This window comes from Acipenser ruthenus, chromosome 57 (genome assembly GCF_902713425.1).
Source record: "Acipenser ruthenus chromosome 57, fAciRut3.2 maternal haplotype, whole genome shotgun sequence".
Classification (NCBI taxonomy): Eukaryota; Metazoa; Chordata; class Actinopteri; order Acipenseriformes; family Acipenseridae; genus Acipenser; species Acipenser ruthenus.
Window position 1 is genome coordinate 2,672,439 of NC_081245.1, and position 26,669 is coordinate 2,699,107.

At 41.1% G+C, this 26,669-nt stretch overlaps 1 protein-coding gene and 1 non-coding gene across 2 annotated transcripts; both read right to left on the reverse strand.

Annotated features, from left to right (window-relative positions):
* Positions 1-14,741: 14,741 nt before the first annotated feature.
* On the reverse strand, positions 14,742-14,824 carry trnal-uaa (transfer RNA leucine (anticodon UAA)). The gene has a single exon. It is a non-coding gene; the product is annotated as a tRNA-Leu (tRNA).
* Positions 14,825-16,976: 2,152 nt separating this feature from the next.
* LOC131724781 (leukotriene B4 receptor 1-like) lies at positions 16,977-20,946 on the reverse strand. Its single transcript, XM_059017531.1, has 2 exons — positions 20,814-20,946; positions 16,977-17,535 (listed from the first exon to the last, which is right to left on the reverse strand). The coding sequence occupies exons 1-2, from the start codon at positions 20,915-20,917 to the stop codon at positions 16,977-16,979; spliced, it is 663 nt and encodes a 220-aa protein (XP_058873514.1). The 5' UTR covers positions 20,918-20,946.
* Between the last annotated feature and the right edge of the window lie 5,723 nt (positions 20,947-26,669).

Genomic DNA, 26,669 nt, shown 5'->3' on the forward strand with positions numbered 1-26,669 from the left:
ACTGCTAATAAATAATAATATTCTGAGAAGGCTTTCCAGAACACACTGGTTACCTGGACAGTGGCTGACTTCACTTGAGAAGAATGTGTCACTGTCCTTTATGACTAAAACCAGGACAGCCATGGTAATGACTGTTAACTCTATTACTTTGGCCTTGAACAAATCAAAACTTTGACAACCCGCTAATAACACTTTACAAAACTGTATTTAATAATGTTCTCTTTTGTTTGTAAGTATCTTAATAGAAGAAACAAGATGCTTACAAAAAAAGAAAACGCTATTAAATACAGTTTTGTAAAGTGCGATTAGTGGGTTGTGCAAGTTTTGATTCGGCCCAGGCCTTAGTTATACATTTGTTCAATATCTTTTTTTCCCTGGTAGTTTTCCAGTAAAATTGTATACTATTCATTATGAACAACATTTCAGAACTACTGTATGTGTACTTTTCAACACTTAGAAATTCATCAAATGGTGGTAACTTGTTTTTCTTAGAAGAACCAAAAAAGGTTTCCCTTAAAGTGGCAAAGAGGGTTTTAACTGGAGCCTTTACTTCTAGAGCAGGGGTGTGCAATTCCGGTCCTGGAGGACCGGTGTCCCTCCTGGCTTTTGTTCCAACTATGTTCTAAATTACTTAATTAGACCAATAATTGGTAATAATTGGTCCAATTAAGTAATTTGGTGCAAGGTTGGAACAAAAGCCAGGAGGGACACCGGCCCTCCAGGACCGGAATTGTGCACCCCTGCTCTAGAGTGTACTCTTCTCCTCTCATCTCCGCTCTCCTATCTCTTATTTGTAACACATAGTAAGACACCTGACAAAGTTAGCTTAAGTTTAAATATCAAATACTTCCCTCTTGATTTTTGTGAACAGTAAGAGAGGAGTAAAAACAAGCCAGGGAAATTGACAATATTTGAATGTGACTTTTGTCAACAACAAAATGGGTTGAAAAATATCTGCAGAAGAATATTGTCTGACTTCAGAAGTGTTAATATTCTGATTGAAATATAAATATTGTATGATACCATACCATCTGGTTCCACACATTTATGTATTTTTTTGTATGTTAAACAATATTAAAGCTTTACATCAGTAATGAATATGAAGTCTGGGTAAAAATGAGAAAAAAGCAAGGCAGTTCTTACCAATAAGCACCAAATGGACGATCTCTTTTTCACCAACACAAAGAGCCCAAACATCTTTCTTATGGGTGATTTTAATCACATCCCCATATTGCATCTGGATAAAACATAAAAAACAACATGTCTGATTATATGATATCTCTACGAGATTTAGTGAAGTCATAAAGAATCATTAACTTTCCCAATACAGGGTTGGTTAAAACTGTGGTACGATTCTCTTGTACGTTGTGAGAAACCAGGGCACAGGATATAGAGTATTGGAGTTCAGCTAGTAAGTGCAGACAGGAGGTTCTTTGCTGCTGAGTTGGCAATAGATTTTATTTGAACAGGAACTTAAGAACAGCAAAGAAATGAACCGAACAATAAACAGTGAGCCTGAGGATGCGAGCTTCTATTATAATTCATTATTTTGTTTTACTGTTTATTGATTTGCTTTTTTCTTTATAATTACTGATGCTCTTCATTTACTGTATTTATTTGCTTTTTTTGTTTATGATTAGGCCTACTGACCATCTTCTTTTAATTTAAACTGATTTTCTATCTGTTAAATCAAACTCCTCTATGTTTTCTGTATTATGGTTGACTTTGTTGATAAATAGACTGTAGTGTATGTAGTCACAGGGTGGCGTGGTGGATAGCGCTGTTGCCTCACAGCTCCATGGTTCGTGGTTCGATTCTGGCCCAGGGTACTGTCTGTGTGGAGTTTGCATGGCATGTTCTCCCCAATGTGTTCGCATTGTGGGTTTTCTCCCACAGTCCAAAGACATACTGTTCAGGTTGATTGGTCAATCTAAATTGACCTTTGTGTGAGTGTGCTGCCCTGTGATGGACTGGCGTCACGTTCAGGGTGTAGTTCCGCCTTGCGCCCTGTGTCTGCTGGGTTAGGCTCCTGCTTACCACGACCCTATAAAGGATTAAGCGGTTTTGATAATGGATGGATAAATGTAGTCGCATATCCTCTGCTGGGGATAGCGCGAGGTTGGGTGGTTGGCTAACTGAAATAGAGTACTGAAGATTTTGGACTGGGGTTAGTTTTAATCTACAGATTACAGACTACTGATACCTATTTTTGTCACATTGCCTTTCCCCCCTGTAAAAAACACATTTCTGAGTGGCCTAGAAGCATGTTCTTTATATCAAAATTTAAAGTACAAATTTTGGTTTCATATCATGTAGGAATCTGGAATAAAAAATGCTTCCAGGACTGTTACAGATAAGAAAATGTGGAAATATAGAAACCGCATTTACAAAAAAATAGCTCTTTATTGGGTCATGCAGCACCATATGCACAATAATTTACCAGATTATGAATGTGTGAACATTGTCTGTGATTTCCAAAATATATAAACAAAATAAATCTGAACCTTCAAAGAGTGTGGCTGTGCTGGTGCTGTGTACTGCTAAAGGTCTGACACCCTGGGATCCTTCAAGAAGCTGCTTGATGAGATTCTGGGATCAATAAGCTACTAACAACCACCAAACGAGCAAGATGGGCTGAATGGCCTCCTCTCATTTGTAAACTTTCTTGTGTTCTTATGTTCTTAATCCCTACCAGGCTGTGTCAGGCTGGAGCTGGTGATGTCTGCCCTGCAGCATGATAACATGATCCTGCAGCTTGCAGGCTGCAGATATCTGAACTCTGGATGACCCGGTAGAGTCTTGTGTTTCACAGAATCAGGGGGCAAAGTTTTGTTTTCACAGAAACCGGTGACCAGCTTTTTGTTTGCCTACCACAGCCACTTGAGCCTGTATATCCACCCCGGTGTATGCTATGCGCTACCCCGGGTTATGTTGACTTCACAAGGTTAAGGCTGGGCGCCTCTCAGTGCTCCGTGCCTTGGTGCTTGGCGCCTCTCCTCTCTCTCTCTCTCAGGGCAGGTTTGAGCTGGGTATTCTCTCTGTCTCCCTCTCGACATGTGAGGGCACTGTGTAACGGGAACAGAGTATCCTTAACTAATTGGGACGACAATTTATTCTGTTGGGTAGGTGGAAGTTGGTCATTTAGGAAAGGGGCAGAGCTACGGTATCCAAACTCAATGATGCAGACGTCAAACAGTGTGGCATCTGAGGTTTGGAGGAGCGGATGCCCTTCGTTAACCTAGGGGTCATGAGCGAGGATATAAATAGGGGTCATAGCTGACGTGATCTTATCCTTGGAAAATGGTTAGAGACAACCTACAAGGAGCCTGTGTTACCGTCCTGTAAACTGTGAGTTTGTTTTGTCCGTTAGTGTTGGTTATAAACTGTCTGTTTGTTTTAAACTAGACTTCCTATAACACGATCCAGAGCTGTAGCAGAAACCAGCAAAAACCCGGACATCACTTTCACCCCTGCATTTCACGGAAACTATAATACACTATAATACAACTATAATACACCACTTGCACTTATTTCACTATCACTAGGAACTGTGTTTGTGTTTAGTGTTAGTGTGTAAAACTGGACTTTTTGGTTGCGGGTCAAACCCGGGGATGTACAAATACAGAGTGATACACACCGCTGTGTCACTCCATCATTATTATTTACAGGTGTTTGCCATAAGGCTCTGGACATTGTTAATTAAATCAATAAACACCCTTGCACCTGGAAATCATTGTCTGTCTGTTTTGTATCCGTTCTGCACTGACCTGTATTTACCTACCACTTTGCGACACACCTGCACTCAGTGCCCCCGATGCTTCAGTGCACCAGTACTTTATTCTGCCTCACTCGGTGTCCTCGGTGCGTCTGCACCCTTGGTGCCGGAGTGCTTGAATACACGGCTGAGCCGTACGCGGCGTTGTGAGCCCCAGGCCAGGCAGCAGGCTCAAGCCCTTGCTGTGGCCCCAGCTCAGCCGATAACACCAGCCCCGGAGCTGACCCCGCCTGCACGGATTTCAGCTTTGCTGAGGAGGACCATGATGCGATTATGTCACGGCCTCATGGGAAGGTGGCTCCTTCCTTCAAGAGCAGCTCCTACCTCCCCGAACCATTACTTTGGACCAGCGGTTGAGGAATTGCTGCAGTGCTCCAACCAAGAACGCAAGGCGTCTCGGCAGGAAGAGAATGAGACGCTGGCGTCTGCTGTACTCACCAGGCTGTCCGGGTGGGTGAATGGTTTATTATGCTGGACCGAAAGAACGCGGATTCCATGTTCCTATTCGTCCAGCGCACAGGAAGTACCTCTGCTTCACCTTACCGGGGAGAGTCCTGAGTTTTCTGTGCTGTGATTCGACCTCTCCTTAACCCCCCTACATGTTTTCAAAGTGCATGGATGCCATCCTAGCTCCCTTGCAGCTGCAAGTGATCAGGGTGATGAATTACCTGGACGACTGGTTGATCTGCCCCAGTCGCACGAAGGAGCAGTGGCCCACACAGCAATTTGTATGAAGCATCTGTTGAGGCTGGGTCTCGCCCTCAACGATGCCAGAGCCAATTAACCCTTTGCAGTCCATTTATTAAGTGCGCGTCGGGTCCAATTTATTTTCACACGCGCAGTTAATTTTAGACGCGCTGTTTAAAAGTATTTTTTTCCCCACAGTCAAACGGGTTTAAAAGGCCCTGCATATCAACAAAGCACTCACTAGGCATCTCCAGCCCCGCCCCACATATGCTAAGAAATAAATAATAATAATAATAATAATAGTTGTGCATATATATATATATATATATATATTTTATCGGCTTGTCTCGGCTCCTGTCGCTCCCACTCGGCCATTGAATGGTTTTCTCTGCTTTTTCCGGAGAAAACACGACTAGAAACCCTTTTTTGTGTTTTTTTGATGATGTCGGACAGGGTCCGACAATGGACCGGATAGGAATAATTGCAATGTCGGACCAGGTCTGACAATGGACCGCAAAGGGTTAATACCGGTGTAAAATACGGTCTACTTGAGTCTCTCTGGCCCCGTTCAACAAGGGGTCATAGTACAATTGCCGTTGTGTTAAAAAAAACTATTGGGTCTGATGGCCCAAATGTGGCTCAGTGCCTTCTGCTGCACCCGAAGCACGACAGACACCATTGGCTGACCGTGTCTCATCTATGCTGGGAAGCCCTATGCTGGTGGAGGTAAGCCTCTCATCTGAGCGAAGGCGCAAGGATAGGAGTGATACACAATGGTCATTTGGTGATGACAGACGCACCCAACTCTGGATGGGGGGGCGGTCTGGGCAAGTAGAGGAGTTTGCGGACCCTGGTCGGATCGTTGGACATCCCTGCACATAAATGCGTGGGAGCTGAGAGTAGTCCACGAGTGGCCCAAAGTGTTTTTGTATGCTTTCCTGTCTATACCGCTGCTCCCAGCTTTTATAGAAAAAGTCAGGTTAGAGAAAGCATCAGTTCTCTTGGTGGCTCCCAAGTCGCCCAGGAGACTGGTTTTTGAACCTGTGCCAGCTGTTGCACAGCCAGCCCTGGGAGATTCCACTTCGACTGGATTTCCTCAGTCAGGCGAAAGGCTCTCTTTGGCACCCGGAACCAGGCAGGTTCCAGCTATGGGTCTGGCCCCTGTAAGGGACCGCTGGCTAGCCCTAGAGCTATCAGACGCGGTTGTGGGTACAATGCAGAGCGCTAGGGTGGACTCCACTAGGTCTTTGTATACCTATAAGTGGAAGTATTTTCAAGCTTGGTGTCTGGCTAGAAACCATGACCCCATCACTTGCCCTATGCCAGTCATTTTGCAGTTCCTGCAAGAACTGCTTGATGCTGGAAAATCACCTTCCACCTTGAAGGTGTATTTAGTGGCTATCTCTGCTTGCCATGCCCCCATAGATTCTATGTCTCCAGGTGTGCATTTTTTGGCTACCGGTTTCCTTAAAGGCGCACGGCAATTACGCCCTCCTCGGAGGACTGTTCTCCCCGAATGGAGCCTTAATATTGTACTAGAGGCTCTCCCGAAGGCCCAGTTTGAGCCCTTACACTCCATAGCGCTGAAGTACCTGTCTATGAAGACAGCTTTCCTCATTGCTATCACCTCCACTAAGCAGGTCAGTGAGCTGCAGGCGCTGTCTGTGCACAGCTCCTGTATGCATATTTGGGAGGATGGCAGCAGGGTATCGCTGCACACCAACCCAACTTTCCTCCCCAAGGTAATTACAGCTATCCACGTTAACCAGTCTGTGGAACTGGAGTTTTTTCATCCACCTCCGTTTGCTTCAATGGAGAATGAGAGATTGAATTTCCTCTGCCCAGTGCGGGCATTGAGATGCTACATGCTTAGGACAAGAGCCCTGCGTCAATCAGACCAGCTCTTTGTCTGTCACGGAACACAGACCTGAGGACAGCCCCTCTCTAAGCAGCATCTGTCACACTGGATTGTGGATACAGTCTCGACTGCATATAATGGTGCTGGCTTGCCCCACCTGATAGGGTAGCCGCACACTTAACTAGAGGGTTGGCTACATATTGGGCCCTTTTCAAAGATGCCTCGATGTCTGACATTTGTACTGTGGCTAGCTAGGCTACGCCGCATACTTTCTCCAGGTTCTACTGTATTAATGTGCTAGACCCTGTTTTGCCTTATGTTGGCACAAGGGTCCTTGAGGTTGAAAGTTCAAACCGTTAACCTCTGGGTTAGACAGTGTTGTGTGTCCCTCATATGTTGCCGTTCCTTCTCCCTCGCGATGGCTTTGGTGTACATTATCCCGTACCTAATGTAGTGGTGGTCATCTTTGAATTGAAAGGGAACGTTAGGTTACTTACTGTAACCCTGGTTCCCTGAAAGAATACACTACCACCATGCGCAAGGTCACTCTGGTCGCCCTCACGGGTTCGATGGAAAAAGAGGGAGATCTTCCTGTGAGTGATGGTGTTATCCCCTCGGTGGGCGGGACCGAGTGCAGCATCCCAGGAAGGGGCCTTCGGCAGCTCTGGTATAGAGAGCTAAGCAATGCCTACCCCAAGGGTAGGAATATCCCATACCTAATGTAGTGATGGTTGTCTTCTCTTTCAGAGAATCAGGGTTACGGTAAGTAACCTAATGTTAGCGCTGCTGCCTCACAGTGCCATTGTCCTGGGTTTGATTCCAGCCTAGGGGTCTGTCTGTTTGGAGTTTGCATGTTCTCCCCGTGTTTGTGTGGGCTTCCTCCGGGTACTCCAGTTTCCTCCCACAGTCCAAATGCATGCTGTTCAGGTTGATTGGTCACTCTAAATTGCCCTCTGTGTGAGTGAGTGAGTGTGTGGTGCCCTGCGATGGACTGGCATCCCATCCAGGGTGTAGTCCTGCCTTGCGCCCAGTATCTGCTGGGTTAGGCTCCGGTTCTGTTACACTTGGCACCCCATATACTACAGCCTGGAGAACCATCGGTAGACAAATTTTACAGCACCCTCCTCACAAATACTATACTAGCTTTGTGGACTATGCATGGGTGTAGGAAGCAAAAACATATTAGTAGGGCTAAAAATGAGTTGGGGGGGGGGGAGGGGGGGGGACAAAAGTAGAATCATCCTAGCTGAATACCTATCAAGTTATCACCAGCTTTCACATTATATACTGTACCATTTGACTGATTTTAAAGAAAAAAAAAACATCTCAGTCCATTCTTAAGTGCATTGAAAAGGCTTTTTAAGACTTTAAGACCAATCTTTAGAAAATGCAAGTATACAGCAAATATACCAAATGTAAATTGTGACTAGTTAAATAACCATCTAAAAATTATTTATTCAAGCTGTACAAATTGTAAAAGAATCAAACCTTTGATATGTGTACAATAAGTACATTACCAATGCAGTGGTAATAGTTGATGACAAGGGAGTTATTATTCAATCTTTCTTTAATCAATAGAGCAGCACTTCATTCTAGCTGATCAACAGACAGAACCAGGACTCAAAGTTGGACAAAATCCTTAGGGGCATCTGGCTCCTAGATTTTAAAATTTGGTCGCCAAATTAAAATTTAGGGGCCAACTAAATACTCTTAGTTAAAATATTTCAGTGACTTCAGTTTTCCATCCATTGATTAAATCTACTCTCTAGTGTTTTTTATTAAGCAACATGTATTTAAAAATGACTTAATAGTCACTTAAACCGGCACCCAAAACACTTTGGATTTCAGTTTAGCATTTTATGGTTGCAGAACATGATATTATAATTTACTGTATAAAATATGGATGAGATTTCCTGTAACCTGAATGGTCAACAAGCGTGCCTTAATCGAACGTAATCCGGCACGAATATATACAGTATTCAAACTGTTTAATCACATTTGAAAGTTAAGTAGCTGACAGCTAAACAAAACAGAGAAGGAGCGCACATTTGTGAAATAAATATACAGTATTCAAACTGTTTAATCACCGTTCCAAATCAATCTGCCTGAATAAAACATAAATACAGTACAGTAATGACAAGATGTAAAAAATAAAAAAAACTTGATATCAGTAGCTCATCACAGCAGACTTTGAATAAACTTTATGAACACACTGAAGTAACTGAACAAAGCACGATTAGCAACAACACATTGGCTGTACCAGATATTACAATTATATTACTGTTGCTAATACATTTATGACGTACTGTAATAGTAGTAAACACAGTTTCTGATACTTGTATCCTATAACATGAAGTTAAAGAGAAACCGTTCACAAACCAGGACCATTTTATTTGTACAAGGTACTAGGTCCGTGTAAATTAAGAATATTTTTCTTAGTACCTATGTATTGAGTTGTTTACTGTGCCGCTGGGATACTGAACAGCTGGCTACCAAACCACGCATGGAATACTGAGGTAAACGTTTGTATTCATTAACAACAAAACTAGCGCTTCATAAAATCAGGAAGGAAAAAAAACTATCAGTGAAACCAGGTTTTATTTCACTCCCACTCCCACAGTTGCTGATGGTGAATGCATATTAAAAAATGATCGCAGAGACTAATTTTGGTCGCCTCTGTCGACCCACAGCTCGCAAATTTGAGCATTGAGAACGCAATTATATATTTATGAAATTTTGAATGACATTAAGGCTGGGACCAAATCAAAACTTTGACAACCCACTAATCGCACTTAACAAAACTGCATTTAATAGCGTTTTCTTTCTTTCTTTTGTAAGTATCTTATTTTTATTAATTGTTTTTTTTTTAGCAGACGCCTTTATCCAAGGCGACTTACAGAGACTAGGGTGTGTGAACTATGCATCAGCTGCAGAGTCACTTACAACTACGTCTCACCCGAAAGACAGAGCATAAGTTGGTTAAGTGACTTGCTCAGGGTCACACCATGAGTCAGTGGCTGAAGTGGGATTTGAACCGGGGACCTCCTGATTACAAGCCCTTTTCTTTAACCACTGGACCACACAACCTCCTACTCATAAAAAGAAAACGCTATTAAATACAGTTATGTTAAGTGCGATTAGCGGGTTGTCAAAGTTGATTTGGTCCCAGCCTAGAGCTGTCAAAGCTGAAAAAGACAGGAAATTCTATTTAAAAATTAAAAAAAAAAAAAAAAAAACCACCACCACTGCACTCTCACTTGAAAACTTTCCAGCACACCCTGCTTTGCTAACCTTGTTTTCCAGTAGAATATTGTCAGTCCGATACCAATACATTTTCAAGGATGGGAAGACGTAATTGAGTGACATTGTGTGAGAAATATGTCTCAGTCTGAGGAGGGAGTTTGTTTCGTACCTGTAAAGTTTCCCGCGGCACTCTTCTGACAAGCTGCTTGTTTCACACTCAGTCATTGAAAACTTACTTCGTTGCTTTCTTGATTGGTTACCCTTCAACACTATCTTATTGACAGAAGTTGTTTATAAAAAATAAGTTTATATTTAATGAAATATCAGAAACTAACCTCAATTCTTAACGAGATTAACAGACGGCACCGATTACTTCACAGCGCAAGCATCGCTTCATTCTCTGTTTTGTTTGGCTGTTTGCAACTTAAAAAAAAACTTAAATGCCAGCATATATTTAACAGACCAATCGAAAGCAGCAGTTGTGCTGCTTATTGTGGTGACATTTTTTCAAGTTTCTTGCTGTTTTTTTTAATCAACAAGGTAAAGCTGCCTGTCGCCGATTCGCACCACTGATACAGATCCGCTGGGCGCCGAACGGCGACGTGGGCATCCAAAGTGTTAAACAAAAAAATAAAAATAAAAAATGAAGACCTTTTTAAGACCTTCAGCTGCAAATCTGTCATATTTAAAACCTTTCAAAGCCTTTTAAAATGGAAAAACAAATATAAGACTGTTTAAGGCTCCGCGGGAACCATGAAAGATAACACTGTGTCTCTACACACGCTGACACTGCCTGTGTGTTGTGGGGGAGGGGCATTTATTTCGTACAGGAGAGTTTTGAAATGCACGTTTTTCTAAAAGACTGTAAACAGCATACAAAAGCGTGAAATTGAAAAAAAAGGTCCCTACTACAGCCCGACTAAGCCGATAGGTTCCTATGCCTATGGGACTATGTTAATAAAGTTACATTAAATATTAAATACTAGCCAGGATAGCAATCCGTGTGGTTACAGTGTTTCTTTTGAACTTCTATCTTACTTCTTGAACTATAGGAACCAGACATGTATTCCATATATTCATTATCATAACCACTTAATCGTTAGAGGGTCATGATAAGCCGGAGCCTAACCCGGCAGGCAGAGTGGAACAAAAAAAAAAAAACATAGGATATGTAACAGGTGGGACCGCGGGAACCAGGAAGTGTGAATTGCCGGCATTATAAATACCGGCACCATAAGGGTGCAAGAGCGCCAGGTAGTCGATGTGTTTTGGTGTTTCTGGGGTTCCCCCCTGTGATGAGGTAAGCCGGTTGCACTGTTGTTTTGCTCCCTCTTAATCGTTACGTGCAGTACTCTTTTGGTGTTCTGGTTTTATGGTATTGTTTATTGGTATATTGTAGGGCGAGTCGGCGGATATACTTTTGGACGTCAGTATTCCGGACTCTCCCGAGGTAATGTAAACTGTGTTTGAAATGTAATTGCTGTGTTAGATTTGTTGTGGTGGTGTTGCGTAAACCAGGTTTTTTTTGTTTGTTGTAGAAAGTGGAACGCCTCCAACCACTGTTTCCGGTAGTTTTCTTTCCCTGTGTTTATATCTTGCACATTGATTTTTGTCATTATTGTCCCCTTTGTTTTGGTTTGTGTATACGCACGTTTTTATTTCTTTACGGTTTTAATAGTACCATTTAGCCAGCTTTTAGTGTGTGTGTCTATCGGAGCTGCGAGGGAGAGCGTCGCTATTGTGGCTGCTCTGCTCTACAGAGCATTGTAACGCTTTGTCAAGTTGGAGTGCTGGGTTGTGTTTTCTTTTTGAATTGTGCACTATTACGTTTGGTGTGGTGATTTTGTTTAGTTACACTTTGAATATATTTACTTTTAATAATTCATGTGTGGTTTCTTTTTGTTTATTTTATCACAGGTGGTGTTTGACTGCCCTTCTGGGCTTTGGTGGGTGGAGCAGCCAAATATTTAATTGGATGGACGTTTCTCTATCTCTCCTCTAGGTGTCGCTAGGGACAATGAATAAACAATTATTTTGTGCAAGATATATGGTTAGGATTGTGTTTGTTTTATTGCACTGCAGCAATTGTTGATTTTAGTGTTTTATAATAAAAATTGTTAAAGAGCACAACCAATTTCCATTCTTCTGCCTTTTCATTTATTTGAGAGGGGCTCTATGTGGGGTACCCAAATATTGCTGCTAGATGGATAAGGTTGTGAGGTTCTAGTCCTTGTTAAACTATAGATGGTGTAGTTTGCATAGCGACCTGTACAGTTAAGTAGAGAATAGGTCGCGGAGGCAACAGATAGTTTACAGATGTATTAGATAGCCTATTTGAGTGTTGAATGGTGAAACATAAACTACGTAAAGTGTACTTGGAGTGTTTCTTATTCTAACATTTACCTCCTTACAATTGTATCCATCTACTTGGGACTCGGGGCGCAGTTCCGCTTAAATGTGTCTGTAAGATGTTTCTAATTCTGCAATATAATGGCATGCTCAGACAGCAAAAGGTTAGACAACAGGAAGTAGGCAGGGCGCAAGGCTAAACCACATGCGTACATGCTCGCTTGCACAGTGCTAAGTTGTTCAGAATGAGGAAATAAGTCTCGGGAAAAACAACCCCTTATATGGAACCCTGCTGAAACCGTCTGTGACTGTAACTGTGTGCTGAACGGCTGTATCATTAAGTCAGACTTGTGTTTTGAACGCATTTGCTGGCTTCCTTTGCGCATCGTATTAAAGGTTATTGTAAGACCACTGCTCCTGGTTTCCTGTGTCGAGTCCTTTCAAATACCTACTACAGTATACTGTTCAAGTTTGTTACTAAATATATGTTAAGACTTCAAAACAGGTTGGATTTTGTTCCCTACACAGTATATTTGTTTCCATTGCATCTTGCATTTGGTGTTAGGGAGGGTTTTCACTATTACATACATTCTACACGTTAATTCCAACCGTATAAAGTCTCTTTCTCTGGTATCTTAGCAGTTGGAATTACCACCCCCTTATTATAACAAATCCTGATAATATATCCACATTTCATAGGAAATAAAATATTAGAAATCGGTTAGAAAAGGATAAAATTGAGACTTTATAGAATGGAGTCTCTAATGCGTCATCATATTTATACCAGATCAAAAATATTTATTTCAACTACAAAACAATGAACTACAGGCAACATGGCTCACAATAGACTTAATAAAATAACTTGTGAAAATTAATTCAGAATGCATCTCCAGAAGTAACCTTGTTTATTTGATCTCAATAGTTTTGTTTATCTTTGCTATGAACCTCTTTTTCATAAATCTAATCTTAAATGATGTGAAAAGATACAATGATTATATTAGATTTGTGTTTATTTACTCAAGTAATAGTTAAAACACAATCTATACTCACTGTTTGTTGGTTGCCCATTCTTTGGTTCTCAGGTACTGGTTTGCTCTTGAACTCTGCGGTGTTGACTGAAACGGAGTGCTTGCTGGATGCGTTTATAGACTCCAAATGAGGCAGGAGGAGGAAGTAAGGAAAGGACTCGACAGAGGAAACCAGGAGCAGTGGCCTTACAACCTTTAATACGATGTGCAAAGGTAGCGAGCAAATGCATTCAAAACACGATTCTGACAAAGTATTTCAGGAAAAAAACATTTATACACAAACATCTCCTCCCATCTTCTTGTTCAATATCCAATCGTTGAGTTTACCACCCTAGTAGCTCATACCTTTAGCACACCTCCTATTCAGGGGGGAAATTTGCCCAAAGCTGTCAAAGCCGGTTCAAGCTAGTTTGCTCTTTGTGGTTATCTACTTTCGCACCTCACCAACATATACAACTCATCTCCCCCTCTCTGTCTGCTAGGAAATTAATAATAATAATAATGCTTGCACTACGGTGGGGTGTGCCTTTTAAAATCAGTGAGATTTTTTTTTTTTTTTTTTGCCTTTTAAGAAAATGAAACTACTTGTTATTGGCTTCTGGGAAATGGGTGAAGCAGAAACTACAAATTCTGGATTCTCTTCCTATAAAAAAGGAAAGCTAAATTATACATCAGATTTGTTAATTGAGTTTAAATAATATTTGAATGCATATTTTGAATAGAATACAATCAAACCATTTATATTTTTTACACGGCGCCTTTCACAAAAATCATTGTCTCAAAGTGCTGTACAAGAGAAAAATAAATAAAAACAATAATTAAAAAAACATTTAATCCTTAGAGGGTTGCGGTAAACCGGAGCCTAATCTGGCAGACACAGAACGTAAAGGGGGACTACACCCTGGACGAGACGCCAGTTCATTGCAGGGCACCACACACACACACGGCAATTTCATGGGCGCACCGAGGGGGGAGCTAATCGGGCTATAGCCCCCCTCCCCAAACGAACATAAAAAGAGCCGAGGCTTGCTGCTATAAAAAGCTTTTTGGGGGAAAAAAAATGTTTTAGAGTGTTATTTATGTTTAGCGTATCCACTCTAAAAACTAGTGATGAGTACAAAGCTTCTCCAGCTTCGACTCGTCTCGAGCCATTAGAAGCAAACAGTGTGAATCAAAGGTTCAATTGGTTCACGTGAAGCAATACATCACGTGACACAAACGCCAGCAGTTCTACGGATCCTCTGAAGCTGCAGACACTCCGGGGTGTTCACGCTCACGGTGTTGTAGGTTCACTATCGAAACTTTTTGATGGTATATTTACAAAAGACACAAACAACTAATACAACGCTTTACTTCGAATCAATAATGCTTTGTTGACGTAGGTTAGAACTGGAAGGAAGAATATACCGTTTGTCAAATTACATTTTAAATGAATTTCAATTAATCTTTGTTTTATATATATACTGTGTGTATGTGTATATATATATATATATATATATATATATATATATATATATATATATGAGTGGCAAAAGAACCAACTAAACTGTGTGGAAACCAATCAAATAGCAAATCAACTTCTAATCAATTTAACCACTCACCTGGTACTAATCACACACTAACTCAGCTAATTCAAACGCCACCTACAATGTTACCAAATGTAGTTAATTTAAAAATTACTTGAAGCAGGAACTTGCCTATCTGCCTCGGTCCCTGGTTCCTGTAGGATCCTTTTAAACATTTTGAGCCGATTGGCTTTCTTTCTTAATCAAAATGTAATTAACAAAGGAAAACAACAGCTTACCAGAAGTGGGGCTCGAACCCACGCGGACATATGTCCATTGGATCTTAAGTCCAACGCCTTAACCACTCAGCCATCCTGGTTTGATAAAAAATTGTTAACAGTTTAATTTCAATGTAGCAATTTAGTACAAAACGCCCATATAGAAGAAAAGCCTAATTTTGCTTTCTATTGCACAGCGCAACCCAGCTTAATTGTAAGGTGGTGTGTGCAAGTATGTAAAACATCAAAAGGCATGCTTGCCAGAAGTGGGACTTGAACACACGCCTCCAAGGGAGACTGCAAACTGAACGCAGCGCCTTAGACAGCTCGGTCATCCTGATTTACACCCCCAACAAAGCACTTACAGCTTCTCTACAACGTAGCTTCAGTGTTTCCGATAAGACGAGACCACTGTGCCGTTCCATTGTGCGCGCCGCATTTCCCATTGCATTGATTACATTGTCAATATAAAACCCATCTCCACCTCTCGCCAAAACACAATGTTCTTGTGATGCGTCACGCAATGCAACAGGTTAGCTTGCATACTAAAGCCCAGCTTAATTATAAGGTAAGGTGGTGTGTGCAAGTACGTAAAACATCAGAAATCTGTTTTTTTAAGCATTCAAAATCCTAAAAGGTATAGACAATGTCGACCCAGGGCACTTTTTTGACCTGAAAAAAGAAACAAGGACCAGGAGTCACAAATGGAGATTAGATGAAGGGGCATTCAGAACAGAAAATAGGAGGCACTTTTTTACACAGAGAATTGTGAGAGTCTGGAACCAACTCCCCAATAATGTTGTTGAAGCTGACACCCTGAGATCCTTCAAGAAGCTGCTTGATGAGATTCTGGGATCAATAAGCTACTAACAACCAAACGAGCAAGATGGGCTGAATGGCCTCCTCTCGTTTGTAAACTTTCTTATGTTGACAGAAGGTTTCTGTTCCTGTTGCTGATGGGGTTCGGGCGCCTGTATTAGATGGAACTGAACTGAAACAGACTGCACCAGTGGTCCTCAATCCTGGTCCTGCGGTCTCCACGTGTCTGCTGGGTTTTGTTCCAAATGAACTCTCAATTACTTTGTGGAGCCTTCAGTTGAACTAATAATTCACTTAATTTGACGATTTAGTTGAAAAAATAAGAAAACTTGGAGATTTCAAGTTCCCATGTTCTCCCCAATGTGATCGCTTGAGGGTTTTCTCCGGGTACTCCGGTTTCCTCCCACAGTCCAAAGACATGCTGTTCAGGTTGATTGGTCACTCTAAATTGCCCTCTGTGTGCATGTGTGTGTGTGTCTGTGGTGCCCTGTAATGGACTTTTGTCCCATCTAGGGTGTAGACCTGCCTTGCGCCCTGTCCCTGCCGGGGTAGGCTCCGGCTCACCGCGACCCTTTAAAGATATAAGCAGTAATGATTATGGATGGATGGATGGATTTGCCTAATCTGATCTTTTTCATTCTTTTAAACAGTTGAAGATTTCAAATAAAGTGTAACATTGTGTAAGGATGCCCTGCGATGGACTGGCGTCCCATCCAGAGAGTAGTCCTGCCTTGCGCCCTGTGTCTGCTGGGTTAGGCTCCGGCTCACCACGACCCTCTAAAGGAATAAACGGTTACTGATAATGGATGGATGGATTGTGTAAGGAACTTGAATTCTCCAATTTAAAAAGTCAAATTAAGCAAATTATTACTTTAGTTAAGGGTTCCGTTATGTAACTGAGAGCTAATTTGGAACAAAAACGAGCAGGACATTACCCCGAAACATGCTTCAAGCTGACCTATTTTTTAAAATATTTTTTCACACTGCAAACCCACAGCTAAGTCACCAGATCTATCGTGATGTCGGACAGCACAGATCAGATGACAGTGCAGCAGGCCTGCAGGTAGGTGCCTAACCAACCACAGGATTCACTGGTGCGCAGTGGTGAGACAAAGATTAACCAGCTGACTAGAACCCTCCCCACACGGCGGCTCAAGCTCAGCCTATTGTGCACGACCCCCTGAGAACTCACGGCCCTGATACCCACTTTGAGAAACACTGATAGTATGGTACCAAACCAATTACCTTGGGGAGTTCCCAGGAACCCCCTGGGAACCTCCTGAGAACCCCCTGGGAACTCCTGGCCATAGTCGTCAATGGCCCTGGATTGGAACCAGCACTGATCACCTTTAAGGCTATAGGGCTATAGCATTTCGACTTAGCTGGATGCACCACTGTAAGATAGTTAAGGGGAATTTTTTTTTTATAAAGAGCTCAAGACAGCCTTAACCTTGGTTGAAACACTAACCTGCGGTAGAAGGGCATGGGGATGGCAAAGAGGAAGGCCAGGCTCCAGATGAGCAGCAGGATCTTCAGTAGAGCCCTCTTGGTGCGAAGCTGCTGAGACAGGAAGGGGCGGGACACAGCCAGGAAGCGGTCGAGGCTCATGGCGGCGATGAGGAAGATGGAGGCGTACATGTTGACGCTGCAGAGGTAATGAACCAGCTTGCAGAAGGACGAGCCAAACTCCCATCCCCGTCCCCCGACCAAGTAGCGTATGAAGAAAGGAGCGCTGAGCAGGACCAGGGCGTCGGCTGCGGCCAGATTCAACACCAGCAGGCAGGTGACTGAGCGACGAGCCACACGGCACAGCACCGTCCACACCACAAACAGGTTCCCTGGGAAACCCAGAACAAACGCCAAGCCCAGGAAGAGAGTGCCCACTATCTCAGAGGAGCCCAGGGAGGAGGAGGAGGGAGGGCGAGAGGTGAGGGAGGGGAAGGGAGAAGAGATGTTCATGGTTTGATGGCGATCTGGATTGAGGCTGGGAGTCCTGCAAAGGAATAAAGAAGAGAATGTTACCTCAGTGTTACAATCCTCTATAAAAATGTGCCACGGTACTTGTAACATTGGATTTTGGAACAAGGTCTGATATGATATATCAGTGTGATCAGTACAATGGTATTGTATAATCCATCCATCCATTATCATAACCGCTTAATCCTTTAGAGGGTTGCGGTGAGCTGGAGCCTAACCGGGCAGACACAGGGCACAAGGCAAGACTACACCCTGGACGAGATGCCAGTCCATCGCAGGGCACCACAAACACACACACACTCACACACACACTCACACAGAGGGCAATTTAGATTGACCAATCAACCTGAACAGCATGTCTTTGGACTGTGGGAGGAAATCGGAGTACCCAGAGAAAACCCCCAATGTGAACACGGGGAGAACATGCAAACTCCACACAGACAGACCCCTGAAGCCAGAATCGAACCCAGGACTCTGGAGCTGTGAGGAGGCAGCAGTGCTAACCACCACACCACCGTGCTGCCTGGTACTGTATAATGTATGTATATATTCTGTACCATCAATGTACACTACTGTATAATGTTACTATAGGGCAGCAGTGTGGAGTAGTGGTTAGGGCTCTGGACTCTTGACTTGAGGGTCGTGGGTTCAATCCCCAGTGGGGAACACACTGCTGCTGTACCCTTGAGCAAGGTACTTTACCTAAATTGCTCCAGTAAAAAGTAAAAACTGCATAAATGGGTAATTGTATATAAAAAATATTAATAATGTAATGAAAAAATTAAGATAATGTAAGAAATGTAAGTTGCCCTGGATAAGGGTGTCTGCTAAGAAATGAATAATAATACTACATTGCTATATATATATATATATATAATGTTGTACTATATTACTGTTTAATATATATCCTATACCCTTAATGTACAATGCTGTATTATAATGTAAGTATGATAATGCAGTATTACCATAATACAGCATTGTATGTTAGTTTGACCCTTGAGCAAGGAGGCAGGTACTTTACCTCCTAGATTGCTACATTTAAAAACACTGTATGAATGGGTAATTGTATGTGAGAAATAATGTGACAATTATCAGTCACCCTGGATAAGGGGGGCATCTGCTAAGAAATCAATAATAATATAAGTCTTAGTTTCATTTGCATTTATACCCTATATGTGTTTAAGGTATGAGCTAAAATATATTCACAGTTAAATGCGGTGTTGGTTTCAGATACAGGATGTGTGAATACAGGATACGTGTACAGATTCTATTTTAAACCACACGCATTTGAAAGCCCATAGAGGTTAGTATACAGGAAATGTTCGTACATTTTGGGTGCGGGCGAGTGTGTGCAAAACTGATCTCTCAGGAAGTCCAAAAAAAAAAGTTTGTATTCAAATGAAATATGACAAATATTTGGTTATAAACAAAAACTATTATTTTTTTAGAAATGAAGTGGGGGGAGAGGAATAATAAATAATAATAAAAATAAATACATAAACAAACAAAAAGACAACTTACAGACTTACAATTAAACAAGAAACAAAGAAACACTACTGTATTATACATTGATACAGAGAGGGGAGGAAAGGCAATAATATCAAAAAAAAGACGGGGGGGGAAATCACAATAAGATTAGAAATGTATTATCCAGTTGTTCCACCAGATCTCATCCATCCATCCATTACCATAATCGCTTAATCCTTTAGAGGGTTGCGGTGAGCTGGAGCCAAACCTGGCAGACACATGGATGGCACGCCAGTCCATCACAGGGCACCACTCACATACACAGACACGCTCAGAGGGCAATGTCTTTGGACTGTGGGAGGAAACCAGAGTACCCGAAGAAAAACCACAATGCAAACATGGGGAGAACATGCAAACTCCACACAGACAGACCCCTGAGGCCAGAATCGAACCCAGGACTCTGAAGCTGCCTCAGAGATATAATATTAAGTGTATTTAATTTAGTTTTGAGCTTGATTATAGTAACTAAGACATGCAATTATGAGATATTTATTTGTATTTAAATTAGTTCATCTATCCATTAAGTGCACTAAGAAAGGGGTTCCATATTTCATGAAAGATTTCAGTATGATTTTGAAGTGAAGTGGTATGTCAACAGAATATAATCAATAGTGTTGTCTTTTTGGTATAGTTTGGTATATAGAAAACTGTGTCTTTGTTCCCAAGTGTGAACTGATTATTTAGTCTTTCTGTAGTTACAGAAAGGGTGCTTACATAACCAAACTCTGCCTTTTCTATTTGGCAATATCTATAATAATTATTGTATTTAAAAAAAAAAAAACATACCAATGGTTAATTGTGTGTACAAATAATGTGATATCATCATCTTGTAACAATTGTAAGTCGCCCTGGATAAGGAAGTCTGCTAAGTAATATAATCATAACAATAATAAATACAGTCATTATGTTCAAATCATAACCAATAATGCCTGCGTATACAGCTGCCTCCGGATCTATTCATACCCTTGATTCAGTGTAACAAAAAGTTGTTTTTAGCAAAATAAAACAAGTGTACATAATGTTTTCTTTGCATAAATCCATGCAAACATGAAACACTGTAAGACTATCAGTGTTAGATATCATCAAAACATTTCTGTCCAAAGTTAATTGCATTTTAATGTTTAGGGTGTGAATAATTTTGAACGTTCAGTTTTTGAAAAAACATGCAAATATGTTGGACAAATATATTTTTGCGAAGTCCAATGCTGAATGTCTCAAAATATTCATGTTTTCGTTCATTTATGCAACAAATACTGAATCTACACTTTCATTTATTTTGCTAAATCCCATTATAGTCTATGAAGGGTATGAATAAATCCAGAGGGCACTGTATATACATTTATTATGTGTTTAGATTTCTTAGCAGATGCCATTATCCATATTCCCTGGAATATTATTATTTTTATTATTTTATTTCATAGCAAACTTACAATTGTATCACTATTTTTTTTTTTTTTTACCTACATTACCCATTTATACAGTTGGGTTTTCTAGGAGGTTAAAATACCTTCCTGCTTGCTCAGGGTACAGCAGTAGTGTGTCCCCCACCTGCGACTGAACCCACAAAAAACCCTCCAGTCAGGAGTCCAAAGCCCCCCTAACCACTCCTCCACACTGCTGCCCAGTGAAAAACAATCAGACCATTTCTGAACATAGTACAGCAGAAATACAGCAACTTAATATGAATATTAACGTATCACGCCAAGATAAAAAAAAAAAAAAAACTTTGGCTTTCAGTAAACAGAATAAAAGTAGAAATGAGCCTACCTTTTTGAGTTTTGGGTTTCAAAAATGATGTGTCTTTCTCTAGTAGCAGCCCCCTTTAAATGTTTCCTCGGGTGTAGGTGTGGCTTACACTGGCTTTGTGACATTTCAATCTGTCTGAACAGGAAATGGTGAGTTAAGCAATCAAACCACTTTTTTGTTTCTGTTTTCTACCTGTGTTAAAGGCGAAATCAAGGAGTTTCAATACACCAATCTCAATGAGAGTGTGTGTGTGTGTGAGTGCCTGTGTTTTTGTGCCTCCCTGTGTGTGCATGTGCCCATGTGTGTGTGTACCTGCCTGTGTGTGCATGTGCCTGCCTGTGTGTGCATGTGCCCACCTGTGTGTGTGTGTGTGTGTGCCTGCCTGTGTGTGCATGTGCCTGCCTGTGTGTGCATGTGCCCACCTGTGTGTGCATGTGCCCACCTGTGTGTGTGTGCCTACCTGTGTGTGTGTGTGTGTGGTGCTCTGCACCTACAATTACCCTTTTATACAGTTGGATTTTTACTAGAGCAATATAAGAGGTAAAGTACCTGCCTGCTTGCTCAAGGGTCTATCTACAGTAGCTAGCTCTGTCTGTATCAATCCTAACTGGGATTGAACCCCCACTCAAGGTCAGGAGTCCAGAGCACCCCTAACCAGTGCTCCACACTGCTGCCCCTTGTGTTCAAAATCAGAATACCATATGTTGCAACAAGTTTTGAAGTAAGGTGTGTGTATTGTTTTTATATATTTATATTTTCTTTAAATACAGTTTGGTAATAGATTGACAGTTTGAAGGCTATTAATTATTTCTTAGATGCCCCCCTTACCCAGAGTGACATATATTTGTAAAGAAAAAATACATAGAGAAAAACGGATACAAAACACAGTCCATAGCAGTGTGGAGTAGTGGTTAGGGCTCTGGACTCTTGACTGGAGGGTTGTGGGTTCAATCCCAGGTGGGGGACACACTGCTGTTGTACACTTGAGCAAGCAAGTACTTTACCTTGATTGCTCCAACAGTATAAATGGGTAATTGTATATAAATAAAATAATGTGATATAATTGTAACAATTGTAAGTCACCGTGGATAAGGAGGTCTGCTAAGAAATTAAATGCTAATATTGAGGCAGTTCATTAGAGCAAATAACAGTTACATCAGGATAATATACCAGGGCAGTGGAATAAGCTAGGTGCAGTACAAAATACTACAGATTCTAAAGTTTTAGTGAAATAAATGATATGGCTGTTGAATTTAATTGATGTTCTCAACCAGAGTGAGACAATAACAGAAGGGATCATATAATCAGGTTTGACTGACGGATAATATTTTTCCATTGTTTCATTTCTATGTGTTTTTGCTTGCTCTTTTTTTTTAGTCCTAACACCTCTCATTCTCTGACTCGTATTCTACCTTCAGGATGAGCAGCACTGCGGTTTCTTTTACCTTTATTTTTAGATGGCCAGACGTTCTGTTTCATGTGGTTAGCTGAACATGCTGTGAGAATGAAGGAGGTAAACTCACCTTCTGGTTTTGTGGTTTGGAGTCTGTTCATCTTGCACTTAGCTAGTCAACAGGAAGGTGATCTTTTGTTAAGTTGTGCACACAGCCATGCGTCAATAAAGCTAGCAGGCTGCAAAACTGGCTACATGGAACCTGTTCATTTTGCACTTAGCTAGTCAAGAAGAAGGTGGTCTCTTGTTAAGTTCTGCACAGGACTCGGACTACATGGAAACTTTCTTGTGGTTTCAAATGTTCTTTTTGATGACGTCTCATTATATTTTACAACACATGATATTATTATTATTATTATTATTATTATTATTATTATTATTATTTATTATTTCTTAGCAGATAGCTGTACTAGAGTGAATTATAGTTGTCATACAAATACACTTTCTTGTGGTTTGTGGCTTCAAATTTTCTTTTTATTTGACCTTTTCATGTTTTTTTATTATTATTTCTCCTTAAGGGTGGCACAGCGCCATGGTCCTAAGTTCAATTCAGGCCTCAAGGGTCTGTCTGTGCTGAGTTTGCATGTTCTCCCCAATGTGTTCGCATTGTGGGTTTTATCCGGGTATTCTGGTTTTGGTTTCCACCCACGGTCCAAAGACCTGCTGTTCAGATTGATTGATCACTCTAAATTGCCCTCTGTGTGAGTGTGAGTGTGTGTGTGTGAGTGTGTGTGTGTGTGTGTGTATGTGTTCGGTGCCCTGCAATGGGCTGGCATCCCATCCAGGGTGTAGTCCTGCCTTGCGCTCTGTCTGCCGGGTTAGGCTCCGGTTTACCCCTCTAAAGGATTAAGCAGTTATGATAATGGATCGATGTATTGACTCCTTGTCTCTCTATATAGAGTCTACATGTGTGTATGTATGTATTGCACTGTGTGTTAAAGCGGTTATGATAATGGATGGAGGATTTCTTATCAGACACCCTTTTCCAGGGTGATTTACAATTTAGACAGTTAGACCCTTTAGCAAGCATGCAGATGCTTTACCTCCTAGATTGCTCAAGTAAAAATCCATCTATCAATCTACGAGGTAAAGCACCTGCCTGCTTGCTCAAGGGTACAGCAGCAGTGTGCGCCCCACCTGGGATTGAACCCCCACACAAGACCCTCCGGTCAGGAGTCCAGAGCCCCCGTAACCAGTACTCCACACTGCTGCCCTTTGTGTTTAAGATCAGGATCCCATATGCTGTGACAACTGTTTAAGTAAGGTGTGTGTGTGTATTGATTTTTCCACACGTAACATTAACACAAAAAACAACTTGATTTCCCTTTTACAGTATAGATGTATCTTACAAAATGCAATAGGCTCCAAATTATTTCTAATTTAAGCAGTATAGAGTAGTGGTTCAATCCCAGGTGGGGAGGGGGGGGGTGTGGCGGAGTGTCCCGCCCCTATTATTATTATTTGTATTATTGCTTGCGGCACGGAGAACAGCGCCGCGTATTTCTTAAATAATAAATTTCTTAAATAATAAGAAATACGCTGCGCTGTTATCCGCGCCGCAAACAATAATACAAATAATAATAATAGGGGCGGGCCACTCCGCCACAGAGGGACACACTGCTGCTGTACCCTTGAGCAAGCAGGCAGGTACTTAACCTCCTAGATTGATAGATAGCTAGCTAGTTACATCCTTGAGCAAGCAGGCAGGTACCTTTACCTCCTAGATTGCTGCAGTAAACACCCCAGCTGTATAAATGGGTAACTGTATGTTAATTGTAAGTCACCCTGGATAAGTGCATCTGCTAAGAAATACTAATAAAGAGTAAATAAGACGGAAAGGTACTTGCATGAAAAGATAATGTTGTAGGGCGGCACGGTGGCGTGGTGGTTAGCGCTGCTGCCTCACAGCGTCAGGATCCTAGGTTTGATTCCGACCTAGAGGTCCGTTTGTATTTTCTCCTCATGTACGCGTGGGTTTTCTCCAGGTACTCCGGTTTCCTCCCACAGTCCGAAGACATGCTTTTGATCACTCTAAAATGCCCTCTGTGTGTGTGTGTGTGGTGTCCTGCGATGGACTGGCGTCCTGTCCAGGGTGTAGTCCTGCCTTGTGCCCTGTGTCTGCCGGGTTAGGCTCCGGCTCACCGCGACCCTCTAAAGGATTAAGCAGTTATGATGTAAATTGTAAGTCACCCTGGATCAGGCCATCTGCTAAGAAATAATAATAAAAAAGAGAGAAAGGTAATTGCATGTAAAGATCATGTTGTAAGTCTCATTGATAACTATATTTTTGTTTAATATGTAATTGTATGACAGCTGTAATTCACTCTGGTAAAGAAATCTGCTGAGAAATAATAATATCATGTGTCGTAAAATATAATGAGATGTCTTCATCCAAAAGAACATTTGAAACCACAAGAAAGTTTCCATGTAGTCAGTTTTGCAGCCTGCTAGCTTTATTTATGCATGGCTGTGTGCAGAACTTAACAAGAGACCACCTTAAAATGAGGGTGATGGTGGGGGAGGGGGGGAGGGAGGTCATAGAGTTCAAAGGCAGTTCAAGGTGATATTATTATTTATTTATTAGCAGAAAATCCCTTTACTCAAGAATCTCTTTACAATGCAAGAGCAAGATACAGAATACAATGACTTCAGTCCTAATAAGAGCAGATACAAAACACAGTGCACATGATTCAATGTCAGGGCAGTTCATTAGAGCAGATAACAGTGTCAATGATAGCTACATCAGGATAATATACAAGTGCACTGGAATAAAGCAGGTGAAGAACAGAATACTACAGATTATAAAGTTGTATTGATATAAATGGTTTTATTCATTAGACCTTTATTTACCAGGTTAGTCAATTGAGAACCAATTCTCATTTACAATAGTGACCTGGCCAAGAGGCAGCATCATTACAGCAAACATGAAACAGTCATAATAAAAACAACAAGAGCAACCCACACTAAAAACACATGTCAGCAAGCACAGATATCAGTGAACAGTGATATGGTAGGGATGGGTTTTATAGCTATTTCTAAATCACTTACTGCTGAGTAGCTGGAACAAATGGTAACTTTGGACATGAATCCCTGAGGCTCTCCAGGACCAGGGTTGGCCACCCCTGCATTAGGGTATGGTGAGGAAGGAATTTGTAGTATTGCATTATTAAGTGAGGCCCCACTTCTCCGCTCAGTACGATTCAAGGCGCATCATAATACTAAGGGAGAGATATGGGGCCTGGGTTCGGTTCACTATTTTTAAAAAAATAATATTAGAGACCTTGGTGTGTAGGACTGTATGCAGTAAACACGCAAGTTCTACTACACCTGCAAAGATTGTGTGTTACTGTTAATTTAATGGTTAAGTGAGTGTCTGATTTGCATAACCCAAAATACATACAGCGCGATGCCTCCACCTAACTCCAGCTGCACCACTAAGTATAGTGGATATTTTACTAGGAAATATAAACAATTTAAACAGCTTTTAGTACTATTGTCCAGTACCCAACACACCATACTCTGAATTATAAACAGAAATAGCAATGCAAACAATAATGTATTTTATTACACAGGTGATTACTTAAATGAAAATGACTCCCAGTTCAAAAATAAAAGTTGTAAACACTCATATGCATTTCTTATTCAAAAATAACATTACAATATTCAACAACATAAATACGTTTTTTCTTTTACATATATATACAGTGGTACCACGGTGTTAATCTATTACAATATCAACTAGGGATCCCCAAAATAAAATATCTTAGAATGTCTCGTTTAATTTCTTTAGTATATTGAAAATGTCCGTTGGTTTTGTTTTAAAAAATAATCTCCCTTTTGTGTAGTTTTCTAAAGTAACAGTTAAATCCTTCATGGTCGCAAAACAATACACAGTTCGTTATATTTAATCCAATGCGTGTGATAAAAAACAAACAAACAAAAAAAACATATATATTCGTCCTCTGTTGCGATGAAGTGTATTTTTAACTCAGTCCAAAGCAATCCACTGGAGTCGTATTTATTCAAAAAATGAAATTCCCTGAACAACTAAAATATGCGGTAGGTGTAGTACTCACACAAGTATTTTCTTTTTTTTTTCGTCTTGGACATTTTCTTGTTTCTTGTTTCTTTTAGAACATCCTTCGTTTCCTCAGATATATGTGTCACCTTCCAAACCAGAATGCCTTCGAGTAATATTTCTCAAACCGATAATTATTATTTTAACTTGTATTACTGTTCTGCTCGCAGCTTTCTATCTTCATGTGCTCTCCTACCTGTTTTCGTCCTCCTGCCTAAAAGGTTCCCCCGGAAACGCAGTTCGGTCCCGATAGTTCCATAAATACTCGAAGAACTTCATTTAGCAATTTTTTATTTATTTATAATTTTTTTTTTTATAAACATAGCTGTCCGATGGATCCAGGGAA